The sequence below is a fragment of the Perissodus microlepis genome, chromosome 7 (genome assembly GCF_051167445.1).
Source record: "Perissodus microlepis isolate ML-2025 ecotype Zambia chromosome 7, ASM5116744v1, whole genome shotgun sequence".
In the NCBI taxonomy this organism is placed as follows: Eukaryota; Metazoa; Chordata; class Actinopteri; order Cichliformes; family Cichlidae; genus Perissodus; species Perissodus microlepis.
Window position 1 is genome coordinate 23364009 of NC_140467.1, and position 17143 is coordinate 23381151.

At 40.8% G+C, this 17143-nt stretch overlaps 1 protein-coding gene across 2 annotated transcripts in view; it reads left to right on the plus strand.

Annotated features, from left to right (window-relative positions):
• Nucleotides 1-372: 372 nt before the first annotated feature.
• The window catches only part of met (MET proto-oncogene, receptor tyrosine kinase), a 75385-nt gene continuing 58614 nt past the window's right edge, over nucleotides 373-17143 (plus strand). The window contains exons 1-3 of one of the 2 annotated variants that reach the window (XM_084934260.1): nucleotides 373-673; nucleotides 2170-2959; nucleotides 3119-3370. In XM_084934260.1, the coding sequence (XP_084790386.1) occupies nucleotides 2171-2959; nucleotides 3119-3370 (1041 nt within the window). In that variant the 5' untranslated portion in view covers nucleotides 373-673; nucleotide 2170. Of the gene's footprint in view, nucleotides 674-2169; nucleotides 3371-17143 lie in introns of both variants that reach the window. The other variant, XM_084934259.1, reaches the window with a different exon arrangement.

Genomic DNA, 17143 nt, shown 5'->3' on the forward strand with positions numbered 1-17143 from the left:
GCAATGCAGCATCAGAAAATCTAAGTGTGCAGTTTTAAATTGGTTTGATATCGTTTTTTTTGTCCTAAGAAGTAAAAAGGAAACAGATTTAAATATATATATATATGTCGGCTAGTAAAGAATGTACTATTGCTTTAGTGCAAAAGAGCTGGAATTAAACAAATGTAGGTTGTACGAAGTCACAAGACAATAATGCACAATTATAACATTTTATTAGTGCTTGATATTCCCAGCTCGAACACGTCGTTAATGCTTAGTTTAACAGCTCCTTCTTACATGGGTGTCTGCATTGCCTTATAGTCATAGACCGATTAGCTTCTGCAGCACCTGAAGAGCCCCACGGAGCTCCAGTGGAGGAAAGGAGGCGGGGCATTGCGCACCACGAGAGGAACTGAGATGTGAGCGGGTCTCTCTGCTGGATGCAGCCAGAGTTTAGTCCCACGCGTTTCAGCAACAGCAGGTCCACGGGCTTGCCTAAAACCGAAGGGTTTAAAACTAAATTGGAAGAAAAAAAACTTTGCAGGGGGTTTATTTATTTCACCGAGAAGCGAGAAGAAGAATCCCGGGTCACTCTGGATTTATTGAGAACGTCTCAGTCTTGAGAGATTGACCAGCGGAATATGATTTGAATCAACAAGACGTACCGCACTGTTGCTCACTAACAGAAAAGCAGGTAAGTTTGTTTCCAACTCCGCTAGTTTCCAGGATTTTTCTTTCTTTCTTTCTTTTCTTTTTTTTTTTTTGGATATACTGTATATTCGTGGACCCTGACCCTCTCCTCCTCCTCTGTATATCGCAGCCTGTTTGGAAATGTTTTTTCTGGCCCCTCACACCATTTTACCAACTTCCCATTTGTGTTTTCTGAGCCTCTAGCCATGACTCACTTTCCTTTCAAACTGAAAACATTTTCACTGTTTTCCACCTCGCCTTTTGTCTTTTGAAAAAAAAAAGAGAGAAAGAACTAGTTATGCTTAGACGTTGTGATCTTTTTGTGTTTGGTGCAGGTGCACACTAATGTGCCCCCAATTACTCATAACAGATAAAAAGCAAGTCTTTGCTTCTCTTGACCCTGTCCTGGGATGAGAATGTTTTATAATAGAATCCTACATGCTTATTTTCTTTGGCACACTATCGTCATCCTGCTGTGTTATTCCGTTTTTGACATGTATGAGTACCGCTTCATGTTTTCTGCCTTCAAGCACCTGTTAGTGCTGTCTGTGTGAAAATCTTCTCCGTGAAACATATGTTGCATCTGAAAGCTGAGTTTTCTCCCCCAGACTTGCTCTACAATAGCAAATGAGCTCGTGCCATTCAGACATGATATAAATCAGGCAGATAGCGCACACTGGGGGGTTCTGAATGGTCTTACGCATAGCTGTGGGCATGAATATAAAACCCAAACTAACTGTGCAGCATGTTATTGGCTTAATTTTGCTTTACAGCCTGGGTCTGTGTGTATGAAGCCACATCCAGACAGGGAGCATGAAAATGCGCATTTTGCCAATTCTCTCTGGTGTTGCTGTTGCGCGCCCCCCCCCCAAAAAAAAAAAAAAAAACAAGCTCCCAGTGGATTACCATTTAGTTGGTGGGGTTATTTATCATTTTGCTGGAAGGTGCCCCTTGCCTTCTCCCTCCCACCTCTTTTGTTTTAATTGAGTTTATCTTTGCTCCCTTGGGTACTTGCTGTCTAAACTTAGGCCAGTGCCTGCTTCAGCGTGTAGAATGGCCTCCTCTCAGGGTGATTCACTGCTTTGCTTTGTGCTGTGGTCACATGGGAGCAGAGCAGAACAGAAGTGCTCGCCCAAGTCTTGTTGCTTGTTCATCCAGTGGTCAGTGAAGGCAGATGTTCAAGTGTCCACGATAAGAAGACTGATATCAAAGTTCTGTGTCACCAAAAAGCCTCCAGTGACTTGAGTATGACTGTATTAATTGCTTGTGGTGATGTGAGTAAACCCTGACTTTACTCCCTGACAGTGTTCTACTTGTGAATCTAAATAAGGGATTTGAATCTTCCAAATCAGCACAAACTGGAGCTTTTTCCCAAAAGTTCACACTCTACACAATTAAGGCCACCTACTCAGAGAGGCATGTGATGAATGCTTTAGTGCTTGTTGTTATAGCAGCGATGTTTTAATAATTCATTTCCCGTGTCTCTTATTTCTGGAACAGGATGAATCTCTGTTTGCTTCATGCCATCATGTTGCTGTGGGCTGTTCGCTCCAGCGTGCAGGGCCAGTGCGATAAATCATCAGAGGATACCAAACTCAACCTCTCAGTCACCTATGAGCTCCCATCGTTTACTGCAGAATTTCCAATCCAGAACATGGTGATACTGGATGGAGTCATCTATGTTGGTGCTGTAAACAGAATATATGCCCTGGCCCCAAACTTGAGAAAGCTGTCAGAGTACCACACAGGTCCGCTGCGTGCCAACGAGACCTGTGGCCAGAAGCTGAACGGAGCAAGCAGCAGTGGAAGAGCAGACAACCACAACATTGCCTTAGTAGCGGAGAACGTTTACGACAAGGGGTTGTACAGCTGTGGCTCAGCAGATAACGGTGTTTGCCGCCGTCACGTCCTGCATGATGACGTGAGCGCAAAAAGTGTAGATGAAGAAGTCTACTGCTTTGCCGACAATAAGAAACTAGAAACCGGGCAACCCGATGACTCAGATGTTGTAATCAGCCCTTTGGGCTCCCAAGTACTGAATGTGGAGAGCAATGTCATCCAATTTTTTGTTGGGAACTCAGAAATTCCCGGCAGAAGAAACATCTCAAGCAGTGCAAAACATCCCCATACCCTTTCTCTGCGGAAAATGAAGACAAGCCAAGATGGTTTTACTTTCTTCTCAAACAGATCATACATGGACCTAATTCCATCTCTACGTGGAAATTACTACCTGCGCTACGTTTACTCCTTCAAGAGTGGACCATTCACCTACTTCCTGACCGTGCAGCAGGTGAGCAAGGACTCTCAGGCCTACCACTCCCGCATAGTCCGCATGTGCTCCACAGACTATGTGATTCGTCGCTACGTGGAAATGCCCCTTCAATGCATTAGCACCAATAAGCGACGGCGGCGCTCTGGGACAGGTGTGAAAGTGTTTAATATCTTGCAGGCAGCCTATGTCACTAAAGCAGGAATTGACCCGGAATTCCAGAAGCTCATGAAGTTGGAAGAGGACGATGATGTGCTGTTTGCTGCCTTTGCCGAAGGAAAGCCAAACTCTAAAGACCCAACACCTAATTCAGCGGTTTGTGTGATTGCCCTGAAAAATATCAACGCCATGTTCAAGACCTACATGGGAATGTGCAACACCATAGAGCCATACCACTTCACTGGTTTAGACAACATTTCCTGCTACAATGGGGTAAGAGCTGGGAATGGGAGGGGCTTACAGTTCAGTAAAAGTCATTGTAGACCAGAGGTGGGGGAACGCCAGGTCTCAAGGCCTGTGTCCTGCAGGTTTTAGATGCGTCCTTGATCCGACACAGCTTATTTAAAGGGCTAAATTACCTCCTCAACATGTCATGAAGTTCTCAAGTGGCCTTGTAATGAACTAATCATTTGATTCAGGTGTGTTGGCCCAGGGTGAAATCTAAAACCTGCAGGACACCAGCCCTTGAGGTCTGGAGTTCCCCACCCCTGTTGTAGACCTAGAGGGAAAAAAGAACAATCCCATTTAAATAGAAAAAAATATTTGGAAATAATGTTTGTCTTGCTTTTTATAACTTCATAGCGTTTCTCCATTTAAAAAAACAAAAACAAAGCAATGTCCATGTATTGTTTCAAATATTTGGTCTTTCTAAGATATAATAGTTCTTGCAGTTATGTTCCAGTACAAGTCTGCAATGACTATTGCTGCATTCACATGTATTTTTATGGCACTTTTTATGACTAGAGTGAGTTTTCCTGAAGGAAGTTTTAGAAGTGTTTCAGTGAAGTTTTACAAAGATGTCTGATTTTAATCTTTTGGAATTATAGACTTTACCTGTTAGACTAAATCCCATTTAGTTGTAGAGACTGTAAGTTACTGGGTGGTCTCAGGTTCACACAGGCATTGTATCTACTTTGTGCTCGTCTAAGTTCCCTTGAGCAAGACATTGAAACATAACTTTGACCTCTGGCACCTGTTTTTAGGGGTGTACAGTGCAGTCTGTTGGTCGGGCAGTTCTCGCATTGTTGTGGCTCAGTAATCCAGCACACTGAACATGAAATTATAGAATGACAACGAGCCAAAAAGTCCTGACCTTCAACTTTAATTTGAAGTTGTTAACGTACATATTAGATAAACACTGTACAGCTTGTTGTCATCTCAAAAGACTCATTCCACATTTGGAGCGAAAGAACAGCCATGTAGATTTTTTTTTTATGCCAAAATCACCAAACGTTCTTGCCCAATCTGTCCAACTCATGATATGCTTATCATATGCTAACGAAATATCATTTTCTAAAATAAGAAAGAAACAGAAAATGTTGAACAGCAAAAGATCAGTGTGGATCTTTCCGTGAGAGAGTTTATAGTTTCAGTCACTGAAAAGGACCGAAGTATTAAATAAAATTACATTTTCATTGTATGTTGATTGGATCAACATTTAAAAACATCTGCCTGATGTTGTGGGCCCTTTGCTCCGTTCTTCAAGTCAATACTGAGAAGGTTTTGGTGGTTAAGCACATTTCCTGCTCAGAGAGGCTGCTACTGTCAGAGAGTGCAGTTGTCAAGTTAGGAGATGCTTTGCTCTACAGCAATTTTCAGGTGGGTGGCACAAGTCAGAACAACATCCCCATAATGAGAGCCCAGGTTCCAGCATAAGACTGCATTGTAACAAGATGAGTAGCAGTAGTTACTTAACTAACTGCTTAGTGTTTTAATGTTGTGGCTAATGGATTTTTTTGGTTTCTTAAAATTTCTTTACTTTAATCTGATGTGGAAGGATCTCTGAATTAAATCTGAAAGTCAGCTGTAGCTAATATGCTAGAGAAGTCCCCCCCTCCTCCATTGCTGTTGCAAAATTGTTGAAGCTGGTCATCTTTTCTGCTTCGCCTCTGTCCTCTGATCTATCAGCAATGGCCCAATCAATCGGCTGAATCATCTGATCAATAACGACATGAAGTTAACTGCTGACCACCCTGACAAAGGGCCTGTCAATATGTGTACTAGAGCTTGCCCCTCCGTGACTTCATCTTTACTTAACCTCGGCATCAGTCAGTACTGTATATCGCCAGTCAGGCACTGGATTACCTCGATATATTATGCAGTGAATAGGTTGTCAAAGGGCAAGCACACACAGGAGTAATGAGAGAGTCAAGTGGAAACATCCAACACACTCCAGAGGAAAACTGCTGTCAAAACACTGGGTGTGTGTGTCACTACAGAGGCTGTTTTTGTGTCACGAATTGGCTTTAAAATCGTTGGATTAGCCTTCATAGTAGCAACATTTATTGCCGCTTGACTGCAAACCACAACCATGCACCATATCTGGGGTTAAAAAGCATTTCTGATTGATGAGGTTTGCACAATTTATCCTTTTTGTTATAGACTGTGTACTCCAGTGAGTGACTTTTGCATACTAGGCTGCTGTGTTTTGACATTTTAGTGGATTTCTCTATCTTTCTAAGTGTCCTTCTTGTACAAAATAAAAATCAATAAACAGACAGTTTAAATTAGCTTGAAATGCATAACCCGTTCCAGTAAACAACAAGTCTGCAATATAGTGTACTCCTCATGAGCAAAGATTTGTTTACATTCAGCTTTTGCCATTGCTTGCATGCTTATGGCTTAACAATCCTATTTAATGAACCTTTAGAAATGGCATGTTTGCAGAACTGTGTTTTGAATAGTCTACATGCTTATTCCATTCCATTTCCCTCACACAGACTTTAAGAATTGCAATTTAGTTTTGAACAATCACCTTGCTCTCATTTAAAAAGATTCAGTCAGTGCTAAGTTGCTAGCCTTCCATCTCCTGCTTCCGTGAGAAGGAAACAGGAGACAACTGAATGTATCGGCCGTAGCTTGTTATCACCAATATCCGATTCAGCTCATCAAAGAAGGATAACTGATCCGGATCAGTGCATCCCTAGTCATTTAGAGAGTCTTTTGTTCTGTGGTCAGAGTATCTCCAGCTCTAGGTTTGTAAACTGCAGGTGCCAACAGTTGTACGTTTTGGTCTAAAGATCCATTGGACTGCCATTTGAACCAAAACATACAACTGATGGAGAACTGTGTCATGTGCTGCTACACATCGTGCAGCAAGGCTGCAGAGAAGAACAAGAATACCATCACTAGTTGAATTCTAAGACTGCAGAGTTTGGTGTCTATCCATGGGATCCACTGATGAGGCAGATGATCAGATCATTAGTAATTGCACAAAGTGTGTGTAGTATTATATATTTATTGCTCTAAAAGGTGTGAGTACATGTCCTAATGCATGCAAATTCAACCTCATCCTGCTGACACAAATACAAACTTTTCTTGCTGTGTATCAGTTTTCTTCTGCAGGTCTTTTTTTCTGATGGATTCCTTCTTTTCTGGACACATTACCTCAACTAAATGTTCATTAAATGTTCACTGTTTGGACACTTTTATTCGTTCATGTTCCACTGCATCAGCAGATGCAAAATGAGCAGAAATGTAATCCATAAAACATTCCTCCAATGTGCTACAAGTGATCAAAATCTGCAAAGCTGTATCTTGCCAATCTGCAGTCTGATCTTTTAGTTCTGAATGTGGTGATTTTTTTTTTTTCTTTTTTTTTGATGGGACCTTACAGACAGACATGAAGAGTGACACGTGGTTGAAAGGAGATTGAAAGCAGCTTTACGAATACATGCACATACGTGGTGGGTGGGTGTTTGTGTACATCAGTGCAGTCCTGACAGCTATCAGCAGCAGAGATCCACAGGGGAAAGTGAGGAATGCTGGGAGCAAGGGATGGTGGAGGGGGGATTTGAGGGCAGTGCATATCTGACTCTCAGTGAGCTGTGATGAATGGCTGGGGGATAACAGGGCATCAGCAGCTGGGTGGAAGATGATCCTCTAAACCCGCTGTGGCAGCCAGCCACACTGGCAGTGTCTCTGCCCTGCTTGCTCTGACCCCCACCTGTTACCGGCACCTGTGGGAAAGTGCAAAATGCATCCACGGCAAAACAGTTTCATCATGATGAGCACGAATTTGCAAAAGTGCATTGGTGTTTAAAAATTAGAAGATGCGCTTTTAAAGTTTGTGTCATTGTAAAAACAGGACTCCCATTGGGACAGAGCGGGGCGGGAGGGGGGAGTTTAAAAATGGAGAACTCAAAACAAACCACAGACCAGACCTTGTTGCTCTGTGCATCACTGCTGAACAGATGTGATTTTTTTCCCGCTGCTTAACAGTGAATACATTTGGATCCTGAACATTTATCTGCTGTAAGCTCACAAAGTTTGTTGAGCTACTGTGCGCGGGATCAAAACAAAAATCTTCCTGTTGCAAATCAAACAGCTCCCACCTCAATCTACTTCGGCTCCAAAGGAGACGCATTTATCAGATGGCAAACACCGAGCATACCCTTTTCTCTCCTGAAACCACAAACAGCAATTGTCTGTTTCCTCTCCTTGACAGGCTCCATAAAAACTGCTGTTTTGATCACTGAGTGAGAGTGCACTATTCCATTATTAGACATTCTTTCCTCTTGACTCAGTTGATTACAGGGTGACATCAGTTTTTGCTGGAGGTACAGGAGCATCTCCGTGCTGTGTAATTATCAGAGGACTCCTTCTGTTGTCTCTTTGTCATTCACTGCAGTGCACACATTTTGATTTAAAAGTTGATTTTAAAAACTGCGCCTCGTTCTTTCTTTTGCAACTGTTTTTGCTCACTGCTCCTTATTTAGTATCCTGACACAGACATGCAGCCACTGTTGACTTTGTTTCATTCGTCTGCAAAAAAAAAAAAAAAAAAATCTGGGGTTTCAAAGTATCTCAAAGTTTGAAACTAGAGTTGCACAAATGCAGCAGTTCAAGTGCCGAATTGCTGCTGCCAAAAGAGCTTTTACTTTTGAATTTCTCTTTTATTGCTGACAGTCCTCGTGTCCTCGGCTGCCAGGTTAAGAAACAAGCTGTAACAACAAAAGGCTATCGAACAACTGTCCACCTGATGCTCGTGCTTTAATTATGGCGTAGAGTCATGGCTCCACTTAATAGATTTATGACCTATTTTCAGTGGCATATGGCAGGTAGACTCTGTTATCAGGAGGTTTGTGAGAGTTAAGCACAGCCATTAATTCATGAGCTGCAGACATTTGGAGGATTCATACTTAGGCACACAAGAGGTTATTTTTGTCAGTTGCTCCACCAAACTGTGTGTTTCTGATGGAAGACTCCCAATAGGGATCTGGATGAGGTTGAAAGCTCAGTGTAAGAGCATGTTTGAAGTTTTTAAGTGCTGGTTGTCAGCTCAGACGTGCCTCTTAACTCCATTTCAGGCAGCAAGATATGATAAATGTTGTAATGATGAGTGGCCCTCTTTTCAGCTGTCTTTGTGACAGAAAAAATCTGCTTTTTAATTATTTCTGCAGGCTTATTTCTGTCTGCACGCTCCTCTCAGTTGCATGAAAGCCATAAAACTGAAAAAATAATAGATAATGTTAATCATGAAACAACTGAGCAACCAGGAGCAACTTCTATTTACTTTAATATTAGTTTATAATAAATTAGATCTATTGAGGATGTATAGAGCAGTTAAAAACTCCTAATTATCAACAGGTAACTGCTAATGAATCCATTAATTTCTTCAAAATTGAAATAAATACGATTAGAATTTGTGTGCATGCTAAATCCAAACAGGTTTTTGAGTGCTTAATCATCCAGTTTCATTCTTTTAACTAATTATCTTCTAAACACATATGCTAAAATGTAATCTCAGCTCAGCGATTGAATTTGATTAGTCAGATTTTATATTTCACTTGCCCTCCACCTCTGAGAGAAATTCACGAATATCACGTGCTGTGTCCTGGCAGTATTGCTTTTGAAAAAGACACGTGAAGCCATTTTCTGGGGTAATGTAGTGTGCAGGGCCGTGGCAGGGATTTTTGAGCCTTTCCTTAAGTCTACTGAGGGAGCAGAAACACTTGAGACTAGAAATAAAGAACAGCCACATTCGGGGTCAAAATTATCATCGGATTACCATTGATCTGAGAAAACCCACCAAAGGCTGATTGCTTTTAAATTGAATTTTGGGCCTGATTGATTATAGTGCGAGTAATATAATTCCAGGAGGGAGACAGTTTTGACCGACGATCATTTTAATTAAGCTTCTTGTTTAAATGAACAGGTTTTAAGTGGTGGCTTGAAAAAAAAACAAAAACTGGCAAACAAGCTGCTACAGATACTCACCGAGTGATATTTTGTTATGTGTCTGATTATAAAATAGTAAACGTCATTTTATGTGGTTTCAGGAATTCACAGGTATTTAGTTGCTAGATGAGATATAATTTCATTATATTTGCAGATAAAATGTACTGTAACAGCTACCTCATTAAAATATGGAATATAAACACTGCTGGAAAGTGTTTTGTTCCTTATTGCCTCAGTTTTTAATCATTAAAAACTCTATTGCTTCTACTTTTTGCACCTACACTTATGAGGTTGTTACTTTATTTTACAAATAAAGGTTAACATAGTATAACTATAAAAGTGTAACTATAAAAAAAACACTAATAACTCACATGACCTACACAGGTAATTTCATTAGACTTGTCTTTTTTGAAAAAATGTGCCTGAAAACTACAAAACAAACTGGATGTAGCTGAATTGTGTCCCCAACAAAGTAAGTGGGTAACCTTTATTTATTCACAGCTTGTAAAAACACAGAGGTTTAAGTATTGGGGGGGGGAGACAAATGTGTATGAAACTGTAAAATGCATTATGTCAAGAAAATACCAAGACACACATAAGAAATGTAATGTATCTAATGTGAGAGCAATTACTGAGAAATCAATCTTCACTTTACGTGTTCCAGATGTTTCATAGATTTTTTTTTTGTACTTTTCCACTGACCTAATGAGAGTTTCAGGTGATTAGATCCACAGCTGTCAGACAATAGATGGACTTATTGCTGCAAATCTCTCAGTGGTGCTGCTGATTCACTGGGTTCTGCAGTGAATGTCATGATTTTCAGCCCCACATGCCCAAACCTGCTTATGGCATCACTAAGCTGGTTCTTGTTCATTTAAACATATGCATGAAACAGATGTGCAAAACAGCAGGCTTTATTAAAGCAAAGGACATTATAGTCATCATTTAATGAAGTCACTTAGTTGGGTTTTTTTTTTGCATGTGTGTTGGGAGGAATTTTTACTTTTATTCACAGAGGACAGTGGTGATGAACAGGAAATGTGGGGAGAGCACGTAGGGGAGTGACATGCAGTAAAGGCCTGTTGGCTGGATCGACTCCATCTGGCTGTGATGAGATTTTACTCCAGTGGTATGTGCCCTAAACATTTGGCCATAGGGTTGACCTAATACACCATGACACTTGAACAATACCTAAACATTTACCACTATTGGCAGCCAGAAAATGCATTATCAGTGACTGTTTTCTTCACAAGCTATGGTGGATTTAGCTCTTAAAGAATTTTCCATTTCACTTCCAGGATAGACAGACATGTAACAGGTGCCTGCATATACAGAGTAGAGAGAAGTGGCGGTAACAGAATTACAGAGTACAGACAAATGTGCATGGGTTTTCTCACAGCGCTCCATTTTCCTCCCACAATCCAAAGACATGCACAGTAGGCTAACTGGCAATTCTAAATTGGCGTAAGTGTGGACTTAGGTGTGAATTGTTCCCCTTTGACAGAACAACAGGCTTGGATACTCACACCCAGTGATTCTGAATAAAAAGAATTGATGGATGATATGATAAAAGGAAATGATCTTACATTTTTGTGATATCTGATGAGTCTGTATGTTTATGTTACTTTTGGTTTGTGGCACATGCACCTCCATCCTTTACACATTCTGCGTTACCACTCATCCCACAGATTGTGTTCACATGTCCGGGCCTGTTCGTGCCATTGCTCAGTTGGGTGCAGAACCCGGCGCTGCTCACAGCAAGCGGGTGCGTCTCCGTCTGTGTACAAGAATCGACAAAAGAATGAAAATGGCAAGTTCTTGTCCTGTCCTGTCGCTCTCTTTTTACTGCTCGTTGGCCAGTGTTTTGATAAAGAAGACATTGCATGAGTGATTGTGAGAAGAATAAGATCAGAGCTGTGTTCCAGTAAGTTGCATCTATCTCTTTACATATGTTAACACAGAGCTTTTGTGCGTGTCTGGACACCAGGTAAATAAAAAGCAGAGCTGGTGAAATATGTGAGGTTTGTTAACAGATCAACTGAACACAGCAGCGTAAAAATGAACAGAAAATAGAATATGCACATATATGATTCAGTGATGATTGTAGTGACAGAAAAATAAATCATCAACTATGCTTTGACTGATTCCAGCTGCTCAAAAATGAGAAAATCATATATTTTATTGATTTCAAAGTCTGTGTGAAACTCTGATCTATGGGCAAAAAGAAAAATGGAGAAAATAATCAAGCAATTTGCTGATAGTCAAGATGTTCATTTGGCTATAAGGGTGAATCCATAATAATGTTCAACCCATGTAAAGTACTTTTTGTGTACCATGACATCTTGGGAAATTCTTCATGCCCTAAAGCAAAACATTCTGACTTGCTGTGAGGCGGTAAGAGCTGGCAGCTCTGTATTCCTCCATTCTCAGAAGGGCATTGCATCACCTGACAGCCATGTTGGGACAGGTCCCCTCTTCAAAAGGAGAGGCTTGGTCAGCACCCACTCAGGAAAAAAACATGTAGCCGATGTCTTGGTTTCCAAAGTTTTACCCTCAAATTAACCTCACCTTGGAGTTGTGCCAATCATGACAAGTTGTGCTGCTACTGTGAATCATTAATTTTTGACCAATACGTGACTAACGATCACCTTACAGAATCTTTTTTATTTTCCTTCAGTTTTTTTGCTTGTTAAAGATAAAACTGTTGTGCAAAAGTTTGCCTTTTTTTTTTTTTTTTTTTTTTTCCCCCAACGCTTGCAGCGGTGTTGGGTCATTGTGAGCCTGTTCACGTCTGCAGGCATTTCCAGGCAATTTTCCACATGATTTCACATTCAGTCAGTGTTAATGTTTAGTTTGAATCCAAATTGTTAATTATTAAACCAGGAGTTCAGTTTCTTGTTTTGATGGAAGAGTGCGTAAATTGTTTTTGCATAGTCTTTTGTATGGATACCTTATCTTTGTTCCCTAGATAAAGACTGGTGTAGTAAATATGCAAACGGTTGATGCCTGCAAGCTGTCTTTCAATAAGCAAGGTGGGAAATTACCACCAGCCAAACATCAGCCAAACAGTTTGTAAAATTAGGCCACAGCTGTTAGGATTTTTATTGCTAACTACAACTGTTCTACCACGGGGATGAAACAAGCAATTTAACCCCTTAACTTATTTTATTTTAGAGTTGTTAAATTCATGTTATTTCTTCTTGAACAGCAGTGTGAACTTTAACTCTTCCTTTAATCTCAAGGATGATTACACTTGGAGAAGTTTTCTTTTTAAGTCCCACTTTCTATATTAGGAACGCACACATTTATATGTTTTCTGTAAACATGCTATCAAATGGAAATATTCTACATGCCTTATACATCATTTTAACTTTCAGGCAGACATATATGGTATCTTTGGAAATTTTACAGTCGGCACTTTAATTTAAGACTCTAAACATTTATAATTTTGTTTGGAGGCACGGCATGAATTTGCAATGACCAGTTTGCATGTGAGCCACTGTTTTCAGTGACGAGAAAGAATCTGTTTTTCTTTCTTTTGTGCTCTTTTTAAAACAATTTGATGACCATTTTTAGACGTTGATGTTTAAATAAACCCAACTGCGAAACCTGTATTTTTTTTTTTTTAATGGTTATTTTTGAAAACATCTTTTTCTGCAGTTCACTGATATAATTCTAAACAAAATTCTTTGTTTTTCCAACCAATCATTGGTGATCACTGTCACACTCATGTCATATTTCTGTTTTGACACGGTGATGCAAATTAGATACTTTCCTTAAATGCCATGCCACTGAGTCTTTCATCTCCGATCTGATGTTTTTTAAATGCTTCCTTTACCAGCATGGAGACACTTGCCAGCAGTGCCAGAAGCCATTTATGATACACTTGTTTAATGTCAAATATGGAGGCGTTTTGCTCCGTGGAGCTTGTGAGTCAAGGCCTCCAAGCTATTTCCTAATCAGCTGCATGCCTACTACTCGTCTATGTCACCACATAGTGATATCCTGCTCTGAAATGAAATAAGGTATGTGTCTGTCAGGAGCACCCCCCCCCCCCCCCCCCCCCCCCCCCCCCCGCTTCCCTCGTGCTCGAAATAAAGGACCAAAAGCCTGTCCTGAGCAGTGGCCTCACCTCGACCCCAGATCACTCTTACTTCCTTGACTCTGGGTCCTTTGGGCTTTGTCATAAGGTCTGTCTCCCCCTTTGAAAAGCTCATAATCGCAAAGTTCACTGGAGCAGCAAATGATCGTGGCAGGCCTGCAGCCACATTAAACTGGAAGGACAAAAATACAATTTTACCTCATCTCCTTATTTCTGAAGATATTGGAAAAAGGCAGTGTGTAGTGTGTAGATTTTCTTTCTTTCGTTCTAATTCGAGTCTGGTTGATGAGCTCTTTGATACCATAAAGACCCATTGGAAAAACTGAGGCTTTTCTACCTCTAAATGCATGATAGCTCAAAAGAGTCAAACCAAAGTGAAATCACGACCCGTGGAGTCATCTCCTTTGGCCCTGTGTGGACTTCAGTCCTGCAAAAAAAAAAAAAGAAAAAAGATGCATATTGTCACTGGATATAAATTGTGGCTCTCAAGCTTTGCATATATTGGTTTTGTGATTTTTCACTCAGCCCAAATGAAACAGAGGGGAACTGTATTTTAAACATTTCCCAATTACAAATAAAACATTAACAGAAGTGACACCATGTCATTCAACAGGAAGGTCTCACCACACATTAGGACTGATCCTTCTCCATTCCATTCAACCAGTAATCCGCACACAATGCAAGCAAGGGATTATGCCAGAATGTGTACTCAAGTAATGGAGGAGGTCGGAGAACAAACCCTCCCCTCCATCTCACTGTCTGCACACTTGTATGGCTTTTATCCCCCTGCTGTGCCCCTGAACAATGCACCACAAACAGAAAAGGTATCTTGCCGTAGATATTCTCTTTGCAGGCTTTGATCTCACCTTCCTCATCAGGGATCATGGTTTGAATCATTTAGTGGGAAGTGGGTAAGCTCACACCTGAGGGCTGAGTAGCTTTTCTTGGAAATGAATACTGTGTTTTACAGTTAAAAGCTACGCTCTGTACACAGCTGGAGCCTTCCAAGATTGTTTTGATCATTTTAGTTTAAGGACTCTTAAAAAAAAAAAGTTATTTCCCAAAACAACAATTTGCTATATTTAGTTTGTGAATATAGAATTATTCTTCATTATGCCTGCAAATTTGACTCAATAAATGGTTTTATTGCTTAGGGAACAATCTGATTACTAGTTTGCATGCGAGTCAGACAAGCATCGTGTTTGCTAGGCTGCATCATACACCATACAGCTATCTTAATTTTCAAAGTTAAACATGGAACCAAGCCGTCATCATGGCACAGTCTTACTCGGATCCTCCGTTCTAGCATTAACAATTTCTGGCTTTCCAAACCTGATCCCTGAAGATCTTTATTTGTGCAAGGCGGTGAAAAGCAGGGTTGAGCAACTCTGCAAAGTTTGATGCCAACTTCCAGGACTTTTACAAGTGAGAAAAGTAGCACAATGCTGCATTGTTGTGTTCAAGGGCTGCTCTCTGAGGACAGAGGCAATGCTAATATTTCTTTTGTTTGCTTTGTCATGCAGTCTTGTGTCTCAACTGCACAAATGACTGCCACCTGCAAGCTGTCACGACAAGCTATGAAACATTTTATGGTGACTTCACAAAGATCTGCATCCATAAAGTAAAGCGCCTGTTTTCAGAAGGTTTTTTTGGACGAGGTTTTGTGTGTGTTTTCATGGGATTTCTTGATTATATTTAGTCTTTTTATCACGAAAGCAGCTGGAGTTCTTTATTTGCTTTTCTGTCACTTGGAGAAAAGACGCAAATATGAAAGGCCATGCAGCTGAGCAATAAAAGCCATTTCAGATTTAGTTGCGTTTGTTTGGTCCTCTTCAGCTGAGGCTGATCTGAGATCTGTGTGTAGAAGCGCAGTGTGTCTGCCAGCACTATAGTGCAAGTGATCTTAGCTCATTCAAGACCACACTGAGTTGAGGAGGCCTGCGTGTGCAGACCTTATGTTGACCCTCAGCTGATAAGCTGTCTTGCTGTGGGAGCGCAGGCTGGTGTTGTTTACAACCTAAGGTTATCAGGCTGCTCCTCAACGCTTGTGACTCGGTTATCAGGCTTCTCCTCAACGGCTGCTGTTGGGCTGCAGCTCTCCAGCTGCCATTTCCTTTCCACATATGTGTGTAAGTCCTGCTGCCTGTAAGATGGAAGTTCACCTCTGAAATCTGAAAAAAGATGAGAAGCAGAGAGAGCCACTTGTAGCTAAGAATGTTCTGAGCTTTAAATGGTAGCAAGAAGGGCGCAGGAGCCGTTTTTGGAAATTTCTGTTCACAGTGAAGTCTTCACTGTGAAGATTCTGCCAAGTGTCTGCACCGGTGGATGGATTTGATTATTCCAGACTGCTGGGAGGAGGAATTTCAGAAAAAAAAAAGATATTTGGCTGAATAACTTGTCACTTTAAATCTTGTGTGCATATCCCTGCTTCAAAGCCGATGTTGGCCTTCTCAGCATAAATTGCTTGATATTTTGACATTTTCAGTGAAGCTGTTTTTAAGCCTGCCTCTCTGACTGAAGTAATCAGTGGGAAAGGGTAACGCTAATGCTAATAAAATAATGTAAGTAGATGATTAGCGCTCCTCGAATCTCCCTGAAAAAATCTCGACAATAAATCAGCCTCTCCTTCATGCGTATTTATGCCTGTAATTAAGAGCACATGTAGAAATGGCAGCTGCTTCAGTAAATACAACCGATCGTTCCACTCGGCTGTCAGCTTCGAGATCGATGTGATCTCAGAAAGACGTTAATGCTCTAAAATAATGTCTTGAGTGACTAATATCAAGGCTGAAAAAGCAAAAAGCAATGTGGTGCTCATTTACACCCTAAAATTAACCTTTGTCATTCCTCATTGACTTACAGCGCCGTCAGCTAGTATTAGGACAGGGTGTTTGGAGTTGTTCACATCTATATGCACCCACATTATACTTCTTGCCCTATTTTCTTTGGGGGCTATATAAAATGATGAGTGCCATAGTGTGTACAACATTCATCTTAGACAAAGGTTAACAAATACATATTTTCTGCAAAGGCACCCAGACTTTCTGATAGTTTCAGTTTATTTCTCTTGGTTTTGAGATATGTGTCTCAGTTTTGATTCTAGTGGTTACACCATCTGAAAAAAAAGTTACATTATCTGTGAAAAATGTGACATTTGTGTCTATTTTGTAACTATTCTCCTCAAGGGAACTTTACTTGTGAAATCTCCTCACAGCCAAGATGGGACACTAGTATAGTGTGCTAGGGTGCTAGGGACATTCACAAAGGAAGAGACTATCATACTGTGGCTATCAAAGACCAGGTAACGTCAGTGAAAATCACTGAGATACTGTAGCAGTTACAGGGGGCGTAACTGTTGGCTAGTGGGGGATAATCACATTTAATGAATCTAAACTTTGAGGTTAGTGATTCCTGCTGACTAGCATATGACACGGTGGTGTAAATGGAAGAGGATTACCTGTGCAACTGGAGCCTGAAATGTCCCCTAGCGACCAACTGTCAAGTACAAAGTAGGGCTGCCACAATTAGTCGACTAATCACGATTACGTCGACTATTAAAATCGTGATTAGTCAACTAATTTAATAGTCGACGCGTCGTTTGAAGCTTTGTAAGATCCCAAAAGACGCAGGAATAAGTAGTAGTATTTAAGAGTGTAATAACGGACTGAAACAGAAGATGGCAGCACTGCATGTACAAGGATGCC